General features: G+C 32.8%; 3 protein-coding genes across 3 annotated transcripts; all 3 read right to left on the bottom strand.

Annotated features, from left to right (window-relative positions):
* Positions 1 to 12,142: 12,142 nt before the first annotated feature.
* Positions 12,143 to 12,945, bottom strand: LOC127243007 (uncharacterized). The gene is made up of 2 exons (XM_051262840.1): positions 12,774 to 12,945; positions 12,143 to 12,686 (listed from the first exon to the last, which is right to left on the bottom strand). Exon 2 carries the CDS (start codon positions 12,665 to 12,667, stop codon positions 12,263 to 12,265), a length of 405 nt encoding a protein of 134 aa, XP_051118797.1. The 5' UTR covers positions 12,668 to 12,686; positions 12,774 to 12,945; the 3' UTR covers positions 12,143 to 12,262.
* A 1,062-nt stretch (positions 12,946 to 14,007) lies between these two features.
* On the bottom strand, positions 14,008 to 15,136 carry LOC127242917 (GATA transcription factor 17-like). Its single transcript, XM_051262652.1, has 3 exons — positions 14,816 to 15,136; positions 14,614 to 14,721; positions 14,008 to 14,501 (listed from the first exon to the last, which is right to left on the bottom strand). The coding sequence occupies exons 1-3, from the start codon at positions 14,834 to 14,836 to the stop codon at positions 14,232 to 14,234; spliced, it is 399 nt and encodes a 132-aa protein (XP_051118609.1). The 5' UTR covers positions 14,837 to 15,136; the 3' UTR covers positions 14,008 to 14,231.
* Positions 15,137 to 15,992: 856 nt separating this feature from the next.
* On the bottom strand, positions 15,993 to 19,988 carry LOC127242916 (importin subunit alpha-like). Its single transcript, XM_051262650.1, has 11 exons — positions 19,566 to 19,988; positions 19,082 to 19,178; positions 18,909 to 19,000; positions 18,670 to 18,801; positions 18,353 to 18,538; positions 18,095 to 18,258; positions 17,884 to 17,962; positions 17,392 to 17,520; positions 17,025 to 17,152; positions 16,568 to 16,941; positions 15,993 to 16,477 (listed from the first exon to the last, which is right to left on the bottom strand). The coding sequence occupies exons 1-10, from the start codon at positions 19,773 to 19,775 to the stop codon at positions 16,569 to 16,571; spliced, it is 1,590 nt and encodes a 529-aa protein (XP_051118607.1). The 5' UTR covers positions 19,776 to 19,988; the 3' UTR covers positions 15,993 to 16,477; position 16,568.
* Between the last annotated feature and the right edge of the window lie 552 nt (positions 19,989 to 20,540).

The raw sequence follows: 20,540 nt of genomic DNA on the forward strand, positions 1-20,540 counted from the left end.
ATAATGAAATAATTAAATATAATTGAAAAATTTTAATTTGAATTTAATATTATCATAGTATATGATTGAATGTTTTATAAGAAAAAAATTATAAAAAAAATTATAAAGTTTAAATAGTAAAATATTACTCTCTCCATCCGACTATCGTGTTTCATTTAGCATAGATACGAAAATTTTTTAGAGAGATAAAAATAATTTTAAATTAAAATTAAGATAACTCATTAATCTAAGTAAAATTTAAAATTTAATATATAATTAAAATGTATAAATATTTTTTAAAAATAAATAAATTAAGTGAGAGAAATAAAAATGAAAAGATGGACACAGTAAAGTGATTAAGTGAGTAAAATTTAAGGAGCAAAACACACATTAAATTGAGTGTAAATATAAGCCATCATATTAATCATAATGAAATGATTTTTAAGAGGACATTGGACAAAAAAACATCATCCACGTAATGAGGTACACCAGTAGGAGAAGGACACGTGGAGATTCTGATACTGCCGGGTGGTGCAGGCGTACGGTGCACCAGCGCCGATATGAACAATCATTCAATTAATCAATTAATCATGTGGCTGAGATTTTAATTAGTATAATTATTTTGCAGCGCATTGTTAAATGTGCTCCTCGGTCCGTACAATCCCATGTGGACTCCACCGCACCCGATTATTGCTCCACCTGATATCCCGGGTAGTTTTAACGGGTTGAACCGATCCGGATAGGTTCATATGGATCCGGATATTATTTATTGAGAACATCTCCTGCCATCACTTTCTTTACTAATGTATTTTCATTTTTATTATAATAAAACTAATTATTTCTAATAAAAAATACAGTTATTATATATACTTTCTCCGTCTCATAATTAAGTATTCATTTATTTTTTTTACATAATTTTATAAATATTAATATTATGTTGGAATGTAGTAGGAATAAAGTAGAAACGACTAAAATAATTTTATTACTATTGTGTGATATAAAGATAATGACATTTGTGTAATATATTGTAAATTCTAATAATATTTGTAATAAATAATTTTATTACTATTGTGTGATATAAAGATAATGTTAGGAAATTGATACTTTGCTACGGGACGGGCTAAAATGGAAAAATAAATACTTTGGTTATGGGACAGATGAAGTATTATATTTTCTCGGAACTAAAAAATTATTTAGATAATATAAAAATAATAAATATGTATAAATATATATTAATTTTTTTTTAAAAAAAATATATTGAATTATTTTTACTAAAAGAACCCATCCTCGTTACTTCCCATAAAATTAATAAAAATTTTAATTAATTAATTAGTACTCAAATTTTAAATTTTAAATATTTAAATCTATCAATAATTTATCTATATTAATACAATTCAAATTTATTCCAAAATATTATGTTTATCTACATTGATTATTTTTTACAACAGCACATGTTATATATATAAACAACACATATTAGTATTACACACAACAGATGCCGTGTATAATAAAGGTATGTGTTATTTTTTAATAATAACAAGTGTGTTGTATATAAGTATGTCATGTGCTAAAATCAACTGTTGTGTTGATGTATGATTGTATAGCATGTGATGTTATTTCATATGTTGTATTTTTGTATTATATTAATATATACAATGTGTTGTCTGTAGTAATATTGTGTGTTGTCTGCAATAATATTTTGTGTTGTTGAGACTATAACATGTATTTTTTGTTCATGTGTTGTATTTGTATTATATTAACATATAAATTGTGATGTTTTTAGTAATATTATGTGTTATCTAATAGAACACGATGTGTTGTTTAGCACAGTACTAAATTTAAAATTCAGCACCGTAGCCGTCGTTTATCTACATAATTTTCAATTTTTGATATCTCTAATTTTATACATTAAATTTCAATATTTAGAATTTTCTAAATTCTTATATCCAATTTCAATTAAAGGATCAATAAAAATAGAAATCTATTCAACTAACTTTTGAACAAAATGTTAGAAACCATAATTCTTTTGGATAGTTTCTTTCAATCATTCAATTTTTTAAATTGTTATTAATATCAATAATTCGAATAATTTTAATATTTCAAAATGATTATAACATTATCTCAATCTATATCAATATCTTGAAATTAAAATAGATTATTAATAATAAATATTATTAGATAATAGAAGAATATAAAAATAAATAAATTGGAATAAATTTTATTAAATAATAAAAATAATAAGTTGAAAAGGTAATAATTTCAACGAGTGTTAAAAGAAAAAATATAGATGAAAGAGATAAATAAAATAGTAGTAATAAGTTTAAACTAATCACTACAAAGGCTCTTATATTATTATATTATTCTCTCCGTCTCATTAAAAGGTTACCATTTTTTATTTTGGTCCGTCCTAAAACAAGGTTACCATTTTCTAATTTAGTGATTGTACTACCTACTTCACATAATAAATATTCTTTTAACTTATAATATATTACACAAATGTCATTACTTTTATATTACACCATACTAATAGGGATATTTTTGTCTTTTTTTACTACAATCCAATATAATACTAATATTAAAAAATCTACATGCAAAAAACAAATGTTATCCTTGTTGCGGGATAGAGGGAGTATTATTATGGGTAAACTGTTTTTTTAGTCCCGTAACTGGACCCTCTTATCATTTTAGTCCCATAAGTGGAGCCTGTCGCAAATTAGTCTCATAAGTGAAAAAATTTCGCTGTTTTAGTACTTCGGCGCCGGAGATGCCCGCGTGGCTCGCCGGAGGTGACGTGTCCACCAGGTATCGCTGACCTGGCGGACACGTGGATTTTTTTTTTTTTTTTAAAATTTTTTTTGAAACTTACTTTTAATTTATTTTTAATTTTATTTGTATTTTTTTTATTTGGTCCAATTAAAAAAAATTAAAAAATAATAATAATAATAATAACAAATCCACGTGTCCGCCAGGTATCACTGACCTAGCGGGACACCTGGCGGACACGTCACCTCCGGCGAGCCACGCGGGCGTTTCCAGCGCCGGAGGATTAAAACAGCGAAAATTTTTCACTTATGGGACTAGTTTGCGACAGACTTCACTTACGGGACTAAAATTATAAAGGGGTCCAGTTACGGGACTAAAAAAACAGATTACCCGTATTATTATTATTATTATTATTGACTTATTGTTAGGACAATGACCACTTAACATTTCATTAATAAAATTAAAGCCGTTGCAGTGTCGGTTGATTAAAAAGTCTTCAACGAAAGTATAGAGTCAGTATTACAAGAAGATGTTTACGTTACACTTTGCACATTATTTTATTTTATTTTAATTCAATTTAATTTGAACCATTGATTTGAGTAGCTCCAACTAATTCCAATTTTATAGAAGTTTTCACGAAGTTCAATATCAACAACCTAAATTAGAGAACAATCTGTTGAGATTTGATTTACATTAATTATATTTTTCATTGCATGTACTGTCACAACCACATATTATAAAGTAACAAAATAAAAGCAATTTACTTCATGAAAAAATAAAAAATAAAAATTCAAATATTTATACAAGTCATTACAAATAGTCAGAGTGTCAATTAGAGCATAGGTCAACATACGAATATGTAAAATATAGGCCATCAGTATAGAATTTAAATTAATAAAAATATGTATTATACATATTATTATTATTATATATTGTCAGTACATATTTTACCGATATAGTATATCAACATATTTATTATATTGAAATAAACTTATTATATTCATATCATGTCAGTTTGTATGTTACTCCCTCCGTCCCAGATAATCATGTCCACGTTGCCGTTTCTGTCATCTCACATACCATGTCACTTTCTTTTTCTGGAAAATGATTACACATTTTAATCTCATTTTAAATTTTTTAATTTTATTTTTTTAAATTTTAATTAAACTAATTAGTTATCTTAATCTTAATTTATAATTATTTATATTATAGGATAATTATTTTCACTAATACATTCTTAATTACCTACTAATTATACCCCTCCTAAAATACCGTGTCTACAGTGTAACAGACACGGTATCTGGGACGGAGGGAGAATATTATATTATGTCAATATATAAATTGTCATTTATGAAGCCAATTTTCGAATTTTGGACGATAGAAAAAAATACAAAATGTCAGATTACACACTTGAAAATTTTAGTGCAAATATTTAATTTGACCGCCTCTAGATGTAGATTATTCAGATCGAAATCTATGTATTCTTACGAGTGTTTTTTCTTTTCTTTTTTTTTTTTTTTAAATTTCTAGTTTCACAACAATTTTTTTAATCTATAAGTTAATTATATAGGTCGTTTAAACTTTTGTATTTTTATTAAAAAATAGATTAGTCGATCGTTTGCTTTTAGATTATAATTGTTTCAATATGTTGAATAATGAACTAATTGTGGAAAACACAACTTCATAGTTTGTTTGGTTAATTACTATTCGTTATGTTGGGCAATCGAATTCTTTACCTAATTAATAAATTAATTGCTTGATTGATAAACTATCGATGTTGGTTTCAATTTGTATCTTCTTTCTAAGAAGGTAAATATTCTTGTCTTGTATTTTATATCTTAAGAAGTATTTGTTTTGATACAGTCATCTAAAATTTTACGATGCTTTGACATCGATGCATATATAACGTTGCTTAAATAAATTGGAGCAAACTATGTAATTTTCTTATGTATATGGTGTTAACTTTGTATTTTAGCCATATTTACATTATTGGGTTGGGTAAAATTTTGTACCTTTTCTTTTAACTTTTGAAAGTTCATTATTATGATTATTATTTTCATTTCGATTTATATTTTGACTTTAATGTTGATGTTAATTATCAACTTTATTTATTTCAAATGTTTTATTTGAATATGCTGAATGAATTACTTAATTTTTCAGCATAACTAGTTTTTAATGGTTATTTTTTATTTTAAAAGAGAAGTATGACATCTTTATTTATCGGTTCGTTCAATTTGGCGGCCTAGATGTGTCCCTACAACACTTCTGTTAAAATATGAACTTTGCGAATATAAAATAATCCAAGTAGAAGGTTTTCGCCACGCGCTAATTCTGGTTTTTGTGGTGATTGTTGTTGTTGTTGTTTTTTTTTTTGTTTTTTTTTCATTAAAAAAATTTGAAGGTATTAAAAAATAAATAAAAAGATCGATACTGAAATGAGATACTTGAAAATGATGTTTTATGTTGTTTGTTCTTATTGTTCTAATTATATATTTCATTATTTTATTGAAGTGAAACTTTTGTGATGTCGATCTACAGTATGCTATTATCATGGTTTTAATTTTATTTATGTGACTATGGTGTAATGTGCTCTATCGATGTAGTAACATTGTAGGGTTTAATTTGATAGTTTGCAAATACGTGTAATTTGATAGTTTGCAAATATATACATCAGTTTTGTTTTGTTGTTACAACAAACAAATAATTTCGCCGATATTCTACATTAACTGAATTAATTAATTAACAAAGAAGTGTGAAATATTTAAATATTTGTTTTCAATATTTGTAGACACTATGGTAACGTGTCTAGAAGCAGACACGCTCGGCGCTTAGGCTACGCCTACCCTGAGGTCCAGACCAACCGGCCTATGTGCGTAACACGTCCGGGATATACTATGGAAGAATAATGCGGAACACGTACTTGCACCAAGACATATGTCGTCAATTAGCCGTATAGGACAGGGTTCGCACACATGGGAAATACTATGGCCGAGAACCTGGGGCAAGAATGTCAACCCATGACAATATTCCTCCACTTTAAATCGCAAATGCTCTCGTGCAACGCTACTTAAATGCACTGACGTTGTTTCTTGCACCATCGGTATGCCTCCAGTGTCACTCTGTTGACCATCTTATGCATACCCTCATTCTTTATGCTCACCAACAACCAGCGAGGTCTTTTTGCCATAGACAACCCACATGCGATCCATTCCACCGCGCATCTCTACACACCATCCGAGACATCCTTTGTTGTTGTTTGTGTGATTCTAGCCCGAAGATTGTCCTTAACGTGATTTTTCCCTCATGAACAAAGCTCGGCCCTCTTGGCCCTCCAGCATCGTCGAGCATACTCCCTACTCCCCCACCCTAGGAGTACTCCTTCTCTGGAATGTCCAGTTCTCTTAGGACATGCTCATCTTTGACGTGCCCACAAGCATGCTCCTTCACTCGAGCAATGCCCTGCTTTTTCGCTTCGTTCGCCATGGTGTCAATGTCCGTTCTGATACCATATGTAACGTGTCTGGAAGCTGACACGCCAGGCGCCTAGGCCACGCTCACGCTGAAGCCCAGACCAGTCGTCTCCTATGCACAACACGCCTAGGATATACCATACAATATGAGAGAATAATGCGGAACACGTACCTGCATCAAGACATATGCCGTCAATCAACGGTACAGGACAATAGCTCGCACACATGGAACGGACTATGACCGCGAACCTTAGGCAGGAATGTCAACTTGTGACACTACACTATATATTTCTTATACCTGCTCAATTTCATCCTCTACTAGAAGACAATAGAATCAATCCAAAAAAATCTTCTATCTGCACACAGATACAGACACACAACAACACCTACTACAAGATAATCCTTTTCAAGAGTTCCTTCATTTGTTAGTCTTTGATCAACTAATGAATAACTTGTGTAAGCATAACATCAAATAATCAAATAATAAATCCCACTTAAAGTGTAAAAGACTACATTACCCAACATATCTATCATAGCAATTGAATATGTAAGTACTCTTTAATGATTTGAATGTGTAGGATAATTGGTTAACTGATTATTTATTTAATCGATGGAATTTAATTTATAAATTAAATTTCTAATATTCGAAACCGATTATTCGTTGAATTGAAATGCAGATGGGTTATATAATAGTTATTAGGCATATAAATGCCGGTAGACGTAGGCGCGCGCCGCCTGCCCGAACCAGATAATATGGTTGCGGGTTTGTGCTTGGACTTGGGTTTGGTAAATAAATGGATTAATATCATCCATTGTGCTCCGGAGCTTAATTGAAATGACAAATATTTTTTGTCAAATCTAAAATCCAAGAAATTAAATTTATATACCAATAAGTAGCCTCAAATTAGATGCATATATGCATGCATGAATATATAATGCATTTCAAATATAATTGCATGCATAATGCAAAATACAACTTTTGGTTTAGTTTATACACACGTGCATACATGCATTATATGCAAAGATTAACTACACATGGTGGTTATGCAATTCAAATTTTTAAATTCATAGTGGTGATTAATGCATGATATTATATGCAAATTAAATTGCATGAAAATGTTTGGTACGTGTGTAAGTTTTCAAAATTGCTATTTATTTGCAATTTATTGGCATGCAATTAATTTTCGACCGTTACATCCGTGGGATGCCTATAAAAAGGGTGTTGTGCATCTCATTTGAGAAAAAATAAGAACCAAGAGAAGATCTCTCTCTACACTCCTCTCCTCTCCGGAAATATTTTTCAACGGAGTTTCTGATGAGTTGTCTGGTACAAATGACAACTCTTTCTTAAATATTAAGCCTCGACATAGCTCGTATTTCCCTCATTTTAGTTCGCCGGAGCTCCGAAATATTAGGGTGCCACCTAATTCGGAGACGAACGTCGTTTTATATTTGAGAACGTTACACCGCAAACCGGAGGCACTACCGGGGCGTATTCGTTTTTACGGAAAGATGTTCTACCTCGACTCGACGTGATTATCGAATTTATTTCGATAAAGTTATTGTGATTATCAAATTTATTTTGATAAATTGATTATCGAATTTATTTCGATAAAATTATTGTGATTATCAAAATTATTTTGATAAATTGATTTCGATAAATTATTATTGATTATCGAATTTATTTCAATAAAATTGTCGCGATTATCGAATTTATTAAAATAAAATAAAATAAATTAATCCATTAACAACAATTAAGAATATATATAGTTGTGAGAAATACCTCAAATAGAATAAAAAATTTATAAAATAAGTCGAGTCTCCATGGCATTGGGAATATATGTTTACCTAGAAATTAAGTGGTTGAATCTACAAAACAAAACTTTACATAATTATAAAATCATGTCAATAAATCAATGATATGTAAAATATATTTTGAAATTAAAAAATAAATATGTTCTGAGGATTTGATCATACCATAAGTTCTATGGTTGAAGATAAACCTCGTTCATAAATGTATTCATAATAAATAGTATATTCATACAAGTTTTGAATAAGTAAAATCTTTATGAAAAGAATAATTAATTAGCACTTGTGTCAATACTATGTAATATATATTTTAAAATGTAAGAAAAATCTATGTTATCGAAAAATTTGATTAGTGTATAACCAAACAAGTAAACTATATATAAAAATTGTATCGATGATATATTTAAAAAAAAATTAAAAAAAATGAAAAAAAATCATATCGCCAAGGGATTTGATAAGGCAACAAAATCATTAATATCCTCCGATGATAATAAAATCTAAATAATAATCAACAAGAGTTAACAACCATGTCTTAGCTAGCACATCAATGTAGGAAGTGTTGATTATTACTTCCTCCGTTCAATTTCTATCACTATAACAAAAAATTATTTTTGTAACAAAATTTTTTTTTTGTCTCTAAATCTACTTTTTCCGTTGCTAATGACATTAGAGATAGAATTAGAAATATAATTACGTTAGCTACGTGAACTTTTGGGACGGAATTCTGTTACAAATATAGTATTATTTTTTTGTAATGTATTGTCCTAAAGTATATTTACACGGATTTTTAGGTGATTGTCTTTTTGTTATAAATTGACAAAAATTTGTCCTTAAGTGTATGGTAGAAATTAAAAGTAATAAATAAATAAAGGGTAAAAATATAAAATTTATGTTTAAAAAATAAAATAGGACAATAGTTGTTGGACATTTCAAATAGGAAAGTAGGATATTAATTTGTGGACGGAGGGAGTATTTTTTATTATATATATTTTTTAATTTTCTCAATTCACATATAGATTTTTTTATTCAAACATATCATTGTTTTATTATTTATCCATTTTATATGGAAATCATATTTTCTGTTTGAAACAAAATGTGTACATTCTATTCGGCATCTTGGTAATGCAATACTTCACAATCAATTTTATTGTTAAGTAGTTTGTCATTCACTTTTTTAGTTTGTCGTCTCCATGAACAAGCGTGATCCCCCAATATGCATGACTCTGGCTTATCTGCTAAATTGCTTTGGCATATGTTATTCTTGGCAGTCTTCGATTTTTTTTTTTTTTTTTTTTGCTTCATTGGAGCTCCAAACCCTTTTCCAAGCACTGAACACTACAACAGGAATAAACTCATGAGCGATTTTATTTCGTCCACCTCGAATATCGTTCATCCACTTGTTATAGGTCTCTTGTGACCTATTATTAAGATTCAATAGGACATTTTCGTCACGAGCCGGATCCCACATGATGTACTTCTGCATTGATTAGAATATACATAATACAAAAATGTCAGAAAAAATGGAAGTAAATATAAATTAGTATGTTAAAATTTTAAATAATTAATTAATATACCTTCATCTCAGTCATGCCATCGGCGTGTATCATCTTGTACGGAGAGTCACTTGCTTCCTTCCTTCATTAATTTTGATTTGAAAATATCTCGGTACTTAATCGAAGCATCACGCGGCCAGAAGATGTTGTAAGTAATACAATTTAAACTGATACTACAATACCAATCGGAATGCTGACAAAATAATCGTTGGCAGAAACATACCTTCCACATAACTTGACTCTCACTTCCATACATGGGTTATCTCCAACAGAGTTATCCAATTGAGAATTTCCAACATCTGTTGAATACGGACTTTATATAATTTTAAAAAAAAAAATTAACTATAGCATTCTCATAAAATTTACTTATACACTCGTAGAAATTTTTTTTAGATTGAAGATCTGATAGAGAATTTTTTTTATCTATAGAGAATTTTTATCTCATAAAAAAAAGAAAAATTGTCTATAGAGAATTTTTTATAGACAGAAGATCTTATGAGGTGTTTGATGTAATATTTTAATTATAAATATATACAAAATTATGTATACACTTATTTATAACAAATTAAATAATTTTTTAATTCTAAATTTAGTATTTAAAATACCATCATGTTGGTACTACATATACTCCAATGTTGAGTTGGCTACATGAGGACAATGAAATTTTGCTTTTATTGAACCCAAACAAATGACAAGAGTGTAAGCTTATAACTGGAAATTTGTTGAAAGGAAATGGGCCGGGCTGGGCCGACTGCATCAAACGCGGTCACAATATGAATTCATTTATAATTAACATACTCATATTTTATTAAATCTCACAAAAGACAATAAACCTTCCAAAATTATAAATGAAAATAATAATAATAATAATAATAATAATAATAAATTGAACACCTGTGGCAATCACAGACACAGTGATTCATTTGTGGAAAAAAATATTTGGGACAAAATTTAGCGACAAAAGGATTATTGAATTTGGGCATGTTTTCTACTCATGTTTTAAATTTTATTTTAATATGGCACAATTTTATATTCGAAATATTTCAAATTATATACTCTCTTCGTCATCCAATTGTGTGCTCATTTGAACGGACACGGGTTTTAAAAAGAATACGTAAGAATAAAAATTTTTACTTTTTTTGGTAAAAAAAAATAGTATTTTTTTTACTAAAAAAAATGAGAATAAATTTGAATGAAAAAAAAAATAAAAAAAATAGAGAGAATAAATTTAAACGAGGGACGAAGTGCTTCCCTAATGGCCTAACATGCATACGTTAGTGTAGTTAGTTAATACCAAAAAAAGAAGTTTATTGCTGTCCAAGAATAAAAGTGCTCTATATTGGTAGTGGACATTACATACACCAACTATTACTAGGGTCATTTTAAATGGGCCAGCCCAAACAATAATTGATAAAAAATTATAGCAGCCCATTGAGCCCATAAAACACCGGCGTGGGCCGACAGCATCTTCTGTTAATGCTGTTAGAGTTTATTTATTTATTTAAAAATTTAAAACCAAAATTACTTTTGCTTATTTGTAGTACTCCCTCTCTTCTAATATTATTTTCTATTTTTGTTCCGTTTCTATTATTTTCTAATTCAATAATTATACTAATTATTAATATAATAAATACTTTTATAATTTAATATATATTAAATAAATATCATTAATTTTATATTACACCGTAAGCTCATGTAATATTAATATTCAAAATTTTGAGTAAAATATTATTCACTTATAAATATATTATTTTTATTTTAATAAATAATAATCAATTTATTATTTTTTCATTTACATCACCTACTTTATTATTAATTTTTCTATAATATTTTCATATTAATTTTTACCTATTTTTTACTCATTCTACTCTTAGATTAAAATATGACGATTTTTTAATCTTTGTATTCAAACATTGTAGCATAATTGATCGGAGAGAGTATTGATTAAATTAAATATTCAAATAAATACCCTTAATTTCTTCTTATTATTAAAAAAAATACTCCCTCTGTCTCAGATATCATGTCCACGTTTATATCCGATCCACGTACCATGTCTATTTTATTTTTAGAAAATGACTACACACTTTAATTTTATTTTTAATTTTTTAATTTTTTTTTAAATTTTAATTAAATTAATTAGTTATCTTAATTTTAATTTATAATTATTTATATTATAGTGTAGCAAACTCTGTATCGAGGACGGAGTGAGTAATAAGTAAAACAAGACAGGATCTATAGAAAAATGGTTTTGGTAATGTTTCGATAATTACATAATCAAACAGCACATACAAAACATGACATAATATTGTCCTAAAACAAGCAACAGCCTTTAATTTTTGGCCTAACCTACAACAAGTCAATTCCCCGAGCTCCCAGGACTCGAACACCATCGAGACAAATCAACACAAACTAAGTTGTGCAGATCCATCCGGTGGTCCGCTCCCGGGAGCTCCAAGAATCAGCCCCAATCTGAATTTGTTCTGTCCCAATCTCAATGTCAGTTCATCTTCATCGCTTTATAAATCGTAGTTCTATTAACATCTAATCGATCCATCGATAATTATCATATAAGAAATAAGATATGGAATTGAAAATCTGGAATCAAGAACATGATTATTGATCTAATTTCACTTCACTGCAAACCCTAGTAAAAACACAGCACGTGGTTTAATTTAATTTAATTCATCGCTACCGTCGGCAGGCGGCGGCGCCGGAGCAAATCCAGGCGGCGTCGCGGGGGACGAGCTGTCCCTGCGCCACCACCATCGATTTGTAGATCTCGACGATCGTCCGCTCGTCGTACTCCTTAACGGCTCTCATTCCGAACACATCGCCGCCGTAGCTGCCGCCGCCGATCGCGCGCGTGGTGGCGACTCTCATCATCATGCTAACGTACGCATCCCGCAGCCCTAGGAGGAACTTCTTCGGCGAGAATCGGAGCTTCAGCTTCAGCCGCGGCGTCAGTTTTATTTTCCACAACCGCCGCCTCCGGTTCGCGCCGCCGTCGCCGTCGCCGGCGCGGAGGCGCTGGTAGCTCCGCCGCCGCCAGTAGCCTCTGATTCCTCTGTAAACCACCGCCGAAATCCCTTCCATTTTCCGATTTACTCAAAATCTGTAAGAAATTACAGAAAAGGAATTTTAATTTCTGAGATCAAATAGAGATGGAGAAAACAGGTGGGAGAAGCAATGCTTTGGGAACCATCATCCACGCCGTTCACGTGGGCGCCGTAGACGGTGGAGATCATCCCGGCTTTGTGGTCCCGGGAGCCTGGATTAATCGCCAGGCCAGCAGCCATTAATGCTGGGTGCTGCACTTCAACCCTCAACAAATAACAATGTCTGTGTGTGGTTACAATAAAAATAGGGTGCCGTTTGGTTGGTGGAACACATACAATGAGCTTCTGCTTATTAATGAATGCATATAATTCTGTAGTTTATAGTTTATCCAAACACAGCCTTGTGAAGGGGGCCAGCCATGATATGATGATAATAAAGTTTGTTGGCAAGGCTGATAATAATAATAATAATAATAATAATACTCCACCTCTCTCACTCTTTATTTTGTGATTTAAAAAAAAAAAAAAAAAATTATACATTTTAATTTTATTTTTAAAAAATTAATTTATAATTTTTAAAATTTTAATTATACTAATTAATTATTTTAATTTTATTTTTTGAACTCGTGATTAGTATTTTTTGAACTATTAATCAGTGTAATAAATTCTTGAACTGATAGTTATTTGAAAAATGTTCGGTGAAGAATGTTCGGTTTAGGTCCCGATTCGATTACATATGTCGTGTTTTATGTGTAATTGTTTTTGTTGGTGATTTGCAGCTAGCCTAAAATCAAGTCATAGTCAAAACTTGTCTTTAGATTTTTGTTGATTTTTCATTAATATAATCAAATTTATTTCGCATTTATTTTATTACTATATACTCCATTCTTATCAATTCAGTACATTTTTTATTATTTTTATTTATCTTACTCAAAAATATATTTTTCTTATTTTAATAGAAATAATTATTTACTAATATCTTAAATTCTACCTAAATTACAAGTATACAAATTACACATAAACATCAAAAATCTCTTAATCAATTTCGTAGATAACAATGTTATGCTATCTGCACCAAAAATTGATGTCATATTCATCGTTTATTGCAATAAATATTTTATAACAAACATACCAACAACCACCACCACCACCACCATGGTAATAAAAAAAGACAACTAACTTTGTGGGCAGAGGGATTTGACAGCTGTAGAGAGAGATGAATAGTTGATGATTCAAAAACTTAGGGCCCAAGCCCACAAACTCTGCAAAAAACCCATATCGAATTTCGTAATCTACCAACGAAGTGCCCAAGAAAATTTGCTGTCACAGTCAAATATTGACACGAGAAAGAATCCAGCAAGAAATTCCAAGCAAAGATTTAAGAAATTAATCCCTACTACAAAACATCACTGTTAGCCATTACAGCATCAGCCCTATCCTTAATCCGTCACCAGAAAATTAATTTGTCTCCTCAACTAATTAACATAACACATTTGGTTAGAGAATTTTTTGATATTTTTTTTGTTTTAGGGGGTGAGGGGGGGAGGAAATCTCCATCTGATTCTCTAGGTACAACTGGATCTGCGAGACGTACCAGTCTACTAAGCATAGACAGATCCGCAGGACAGAGCCATCAACACTACCGCCGCACGCTCTTCCTCTCGCAACTTGCTCATCAGTTTACCGGAGAGCACCATGTTGCTGCCCAAGGCCATGATTCGCATTTTCAAAATCTCTCTTACTTCGCTGCTGCTGCTGCTGGAGCGATTCACGCTTTTGCTTTTCTGCTTTTTGTTTGTTCTTCCAGTTTCCAGTCCGAGAAGTTGCCGCCGCTTCTTGTTGTATTTGATTCCGCAGGCATTACACAATGACTGAAAAATTCAAACAATTAGATTATAAAATCAAATACACGATCCGATTCGTGTTTGTGAGACACGATCTTCGCTTTTGTATGTTCCTATGTGTAGATCAAATGATCATTACCTTCGGTCCAGCAGGACCGCCTCTCCAGAGAGGAGTTCTCGTAGTGTGACAGTCACTGCAACTCTTCGGTGAAGAACTACTGCTATTTTTGCCCTCGAAATCCGCTTTCTGAAGTAGAAATGAACGAAGAATGAGAATCAATTTCTAAAAAGCTAATAATATAAAAAAAAATTGATCCGGAAATGAGAACTCGAATCCTCACCTTATTTTCCTTCAGATCCATATCCTAAAAAAGCAAAACAACAACGAACTTCACCCGCAGATCTCTCCTGGTGAGCTTCAATCAGAGCATGGCATGATAAAAAACCCTAGGAAATTGCAACATAAAATGAAGAAACGCATCAGATTCCCGCGATCAGAGTGATTTTGGGGAAGATGGAGTGAGAGATTCCCAAGCTCCAAGCCGTTATTGCGAGTGCGTGCGAGTATTTGTTGGTGGATCTAACGTTTTACGTATATACATACATACACACATATATATACGCCTACATACACAATACACCTCAGCCGGGATATAACACATGGAACGGCCAGAGGGCGGTACACGAAACCCTAGCTGACTCTAGTGTTCACTGTGGAATGACGAAAATGCCCCTCTCTCGATTTCAAAATTTGAATTCTCTGTAAACCCATCTCAGCCGTCGATCGTAGCCCTAATACTATTAATGCTTGCTGCTACTGCTGACGATCATGTGTAATTCATATGTATAAAGATTTATCAAAGTGTAGTAGCAGTAGTAGTAGCTATTATGCAGTAGTATTTTTAAGATTTATTTATTTTCGAAAATTGTGAGTTGACCTTGTATACAATTCGGTCAAAAAGGCCACTGCAGATACCACTTTTATATTTATGATTATGTCCATGTCTCAAACTCGTGAAATCCCATATCGTACTATGCAGACTTGGGGGGCAGAGTTATGGGTAGACGACGGTTGGAGTTGAGGTCCCGGGACCTGCCAAGACGGAAGACAAACCTCTCCACCGGTCGTACATAATCCGTCTAGTGTGATTTGTCCGATAATAATATGATTTATTTTATAAAATCTAATCAGTAAGTTATTAAGTTCGGCCAAAAATTTATTCAAAATTCACTCGAAAAATAACAAGAATGGTCTTCTACTAACAAACTACTATCAACACTCAAGAATTCGTTCTCCTATTATTCTTTGCCACCTTTAAGATGATTTCATAAGCTTTATCATTCTTTAGCAGATGACCTCTTTCATAAGGATATTGTAATGTAACCAGGGGCGTGTTTGGAAATTAAAGTTAAAGCTTCTTTGTGGTAGAATAGAATTTCATCTTTTTTAAAGGGTATACAGAAAAGGAGAAAAAGGAAGGGTTAAAAAAGAAATTAGTCCAAGACAACAAACAAACAAACAAACAATAAATCCCATGCATTTGCCAAAAACTCCTCATGTGTATATAAACTAGAGTTGAGTAGAACTGCACCCACAAAATTACATAAGACCATGACTCTGTTTTCATTTTTATTTACTCCGACCGACAACGACGACATACATAAGATTTAAGTTATCTTTTCCAATGAGATGGAATAAATAACTTACAATTTCGACCCCAAATAACGACAAAGAAGACTAGTACATAACAGGGAGGGTTTGCATCAAAAAAACTCGCATTGACTAGCTGATGATGCGACACAGGCCGACATATATATTATATATAAGCACTACATATGACCAAACATGCATTCAACTTCTTATATTCATCCATCCTTACCAAATTTTGCACCTTTATGGGAAATAATCTTACAGACACTGCCCACCCGACTCCATAATCCAGAAAACAAACAACAATTCAGCCAGCCGGATTCGTATTTGCCTTCATCTTCCACAATAATTCCTGTAAATTTCAAAATTTTGCAGCCGGTGTGAAGATGTTGATTTTGATACGATGAACATAAAGAAACTTTCTGAAAGTTGGTGTTTTCACCTTAACTGAATTTGAATCCCCCGGTTGGTACAGAAGGATCGCCGCCTCCAAAATTGAAGCCAGATTGTGCAGCATCACCAGAGACAATTTGCTCGTCGTCTTCTTCCAACCAATATGTTTCAAGTATCTTCACAGCCTTCTCGTATATTTCATTGTTGTCGTGACTCTGAAGGTTTTCAATCTTCTCAAGACCTTCTGCGTCATCAATCATCTGAGCAAAGAGATTCACATCTCCAGTGTTGCCCTGGTTCTTCTCAGCCTCTCCAACTTTCAGAATATTCTCCAGACCTTCTAAGCAGACTGTGATTATTCTCGGGTCGGGGCAGACTAAAAGATCACATAGTGGCTTTATGCATCTCTCACGAACCAAAATCCTGACAAGAACAGTTTGTTTAATGTTTCAAAAAATGTAGGCTGTTATATAGAATACAAAGCAAAATGGTCCCAGTGTCGTTACTTGATTTGTTCATGGGTGCCACCAGAAGTAGCATTAGAAATCGCCCAGGCGGCCTCTTTCTTTATCTCAAACTCAGCATTTTGAAGCAGTGAGACAAGGGGGGCAATGATACCAGCATCAATAACAGCCTGTCAGATCAAATTGGACGATCGAATAAGTTTCTTTTGAACATAACCAAATATGTGCTTTATCCAAAAGAAATATTGAATTGAAGCCTAGGCATCAATTAGAAGAAACAGAATAATAGATGATTTGATAGTTGATAAACATAGACATCCTGTTTGCAATGAATGAGGAACTTGCATCTTATTCAAACACATGATTCATGGTAGTTTGAAACAAAACAGTTCCACTGTATCATTCAGACCTGGATTTGATCCCTGTTTCCTGCAGTGATGTTTGAGATAGTCCAACAAGCTTCCTTCTTGATGCTTTTCTTATAATTTTGTGTCAACAAGTTAAGCAGGCAAGGAAGAGCCCTGTTATCAATGATAACCTGACAAGAAAGTTGAAACTCCATTAAAGATAATTAGGAAAAATAAAAAAGTAGAACAACATCCTTGCACAAGGTTGTAGAGTGGGTGCAGATATGATCTGCTAACAGCCTGCTCTTTATCTTTCAAAATTATTCCTAAAACATAAACATAATTATCAATGCTTGTTTAGAAACAGTTCTAGATGCTATAAAAGAGTGGATGATTAGTATCAACATAGAGTTAGAACAGTGTGCAATCTACAAAGAGAGATGATGTGGAAACTTTTCCAACTATACAACTATCGAAAGACTTGTGATTTCTTTCATGCTAAGAATAGTATAGATTCTTTCAGAATGATGGCTACAAGATTTCAGGCCAGATACCTGAGTCTGGATATCATCACCAGTCACAATATTACCGACAGTGCGCAGTGCAGGAATCAAAACAGAAGGAGAGGTATGTCTGCAAAACCCAACAAGATAGAGCACAATACGAATTAAAAACCACAGACAGGTCAACCAATCAATAAAGGGTGCAAAGAATATGCATTCTAATAAAGATATTTAATTTCAATCAAAAAGCTCTGACACTTACAGTAAAAGCTCAACAAGGCGGGGGCATACACCAGCCTCAATTACAGCTTGGATTTTATCATTAACACCATCAGATAGATATGAAAGTGCCCAACATGCATCTGTAAGCACCTCCTCATCATTGGTATGAATAAGATGAGCGAGAGCTGGCAAGGCTGGTCTGACCTGTACAACAGTTTTCAAATGTTAGGTTTCAGTTACAAATGGATTGTCGGAGGAAAATGATTACAATAAAATTAAAGCCAACGTAAGGACAAGCCTGCTCAAATTGTGGTTGTGGTTTTCCCCGACAGAAGTTTGAAAGCGTCCACGTCGCATTCCGTAGCATAGACAGCTTAGCTTGATCATTGAATTGTGCCAATAATGGCATTAAAGCCCCATAACCTAGGACAAGATCTCGACATTTTGGTGAGTCACCAGCAATGTTTCCGAGGGCCCACACCGCCTTCACGACAGCAACAAACAAAATTAAAAGAAATCAGACATAAACCACATAAAGACAATTTACTGATCATATGTCATAATCTGGAGCAGGTATGATCATCAATTGAAAAGGCTACATTTGGCAATATATACCTGCTCACGAACATCATCACTGGGAGAACTAAGAAGTCTCACAAAAATTGGGACAGCACCATTATCAATCACAACTTTAGTGTTGTCTGATGTCCCAGAAGCTATGTTTGTCAGAGCCCAAGCAGCCTCAAACTGGTGAAGAAGAAACGTAATACACATTATAAAAACAGATAGCAGACATTCAACTTACATAAAAAGCCAACTTTGGCAACAACTACTAATTTACCATAAATTCTAACCTGTAGCTGTGGGTAATCATCTCTGGCAAGAAACTCTACGAAACGGGGAACAACTCCAGACTGAATCACTTCCTCGATTGGAGGATTACGTTCTGTTGGAGGATTGGATGTAAACATCATGCAATTAAACAAAACAAATCCAGACAAATAACTTCGTCATCTCCATTATATACCTATCGAAAGAAGTTTGCGAAATTGAGTTGTGGCCTCAAGCTGTAGCTGAGCATCGTTCGACCAAACACCAGCAACCATAGCTGGAAGACTCTCTAACTGAGGACAAATATCAAAGGCAAATGTCAATTAAAACTTCCAAGGGTAAAGGAACCAGCAGGCGGCAAAAAGGGTTGTGATCTTCATTATTACGGTAATCTTCTTCAGTAAAAGGATTGCTAGCAGGGGCAATTCGAGTTACAAAGTTAAACTAATCCGTCATAACTACGTTCGAGAGTTCCACTACAGGTACGATGACAATCGAATATAACATGAAGTACAAACAGGAAGACAGTCGAATCCAAGTACAAATTAGCAACGAACGAACAGCAGATTCAGCAAATAAACAGATCAGAGAATCAATCCAAACGGATCAGATCCAAACCCTATCTCTGAACCAATTAACAAGCGAGTAAGTAGCGAATGGATATCATCGGCATCAATTACCTTCTTATCGACCTGCGAAATGTTGACTGTAGGCTGAAACTGCTGCGCCTGAAGCCCTTCCCGGCGCTTCTTCAGCAAATTCTCCTCCCTCTTATTCTTCCGGATCTCCACCATATTATCCTCCCTCCGCCTCCTCCCTTCTTCTGCATCCACCGCAACCTTGTAGCGGCTCCGGCGGACTTCAGTCCTCGAACTCGGCCTCAACGACATCTTCGCGTCGATCCAACACCAAAAACACCAGAAAAATCCTTACCAACAGCAATCAATTATGGAATAATCGGCTGCTCCCTGTGCGTCAGAGGAGATTGGTTTGGAGAGTCGAAGAATATTTGGGATGCGGACGAAACCTTCAAACAATTTACAGATTTTTTAGCCTTTTTCTTCCCTTTCCTTTAGCGCTGAACAGTGAGCGAGAGAGAATGTAATAAGAGGCGAGCCGATAATAATTATAGCAGCGGTTCCATTCCAACCACCGTCCTAATACGCAAATGGACACGATTGTCCAATTATTTTCGAAACTGCCACTGAGTTTGAATTTCAGACAGAATATAAAAATGCTGTATTTGGAGCCACAATCGCCTACTTCGCAGGTCTAGGGTTTCCTGTCACGACGGCCGTTGGAGTCCACTGAAGTCATTTTGACGGTTCAGATTCTTTCTGGACCGGTCGGTTCCTGATAAGATTACGAGTTTTGGGGGCCGAGTCATCATACTAGTTCATAGACGATCTGTCATATAGGATTTGTTTGTTTATAATTTTTAAATTTAAGTCAATATTATCTATTTTGGTGTGTTCGGTTGTAAGAATTTTATAAAATTTTACTATTTATACCATTTTTTTCATCTAAAAACATTAAATCAAACACCTATTTTTCATTTTTTATATTATACTAAAAATAAATTTTATATTCAAAACATCACATCAACACTTGTTTATATCACATCATACCACTATTCAAATTCAAAATTTTTACTA

This window comes from Andrographis paniculata, unplaced genomic scaffold, assembly GCF_009805555.1.
Source record: "Andrographis paniculata isolate CXL003 unplaced genomic scaffold, ASM980555v1 Contig89END, whole genome shotgun sequence".
In the NCBI taxonomy this organism is placed as follows: Eukaryota; Viridiplantae; Streptophyta; class Magnoliopsida; order Lamiales; family Acanthaceae; genus Andrographis; species Andrographis paniculata.

Bases quoted from the DNA above. Each gene is read 5' to 3' on its own strand.
- LOC127243007 (XM_051262840.1), bottom strand. From the start codon at position 12,667: ATGGAAGGGATTTCGGCGGTGGTTTACAGAGGAATCAGAGGCTACTGG.
- LOC127242917 (XM_051262652.1), bottom strand. From the start codon at position 14,836: ATGGATCTGAAGGAAAATAAG. The intron at 14,722-14,815 runs GTGAGGATTCGA...TTTCTACTTCAG, and splicing joins TGGATCTGAAGGAAAATAAG to AAAGCGGATTTCGAGGGCAA. The intron at 14,502-14,613 runs GTAATGATCATT...TGAATTTTTCAG, and splicing joins GCGGTCCTGCTGGACCGAAG to TCATTGTGTAATGCCTGCGG.
- LOC127242916 (XM_051262650.1), bottom strand. From the start codon at position 19,775: ATGTCGTTGAGGCCGAGTTCGAGGACTGAAGTCCGCCGGAGCCGCTAC. The intron at 17,963-18,094 runs GTAAGTGTCAGA...TGGGTTTTGCAG, and splicing joins CGCCTTGTTGAGCTTTTACT to ACATACCTCTCCTTCTGTTT. The intron at 16,942-17,024 runs GTAACGACACTG...TGTTCTTGTCAG, and splicing joins GGCACCCATGAACAAATCAA to GATTTTGGTTCGTGAGAGAT.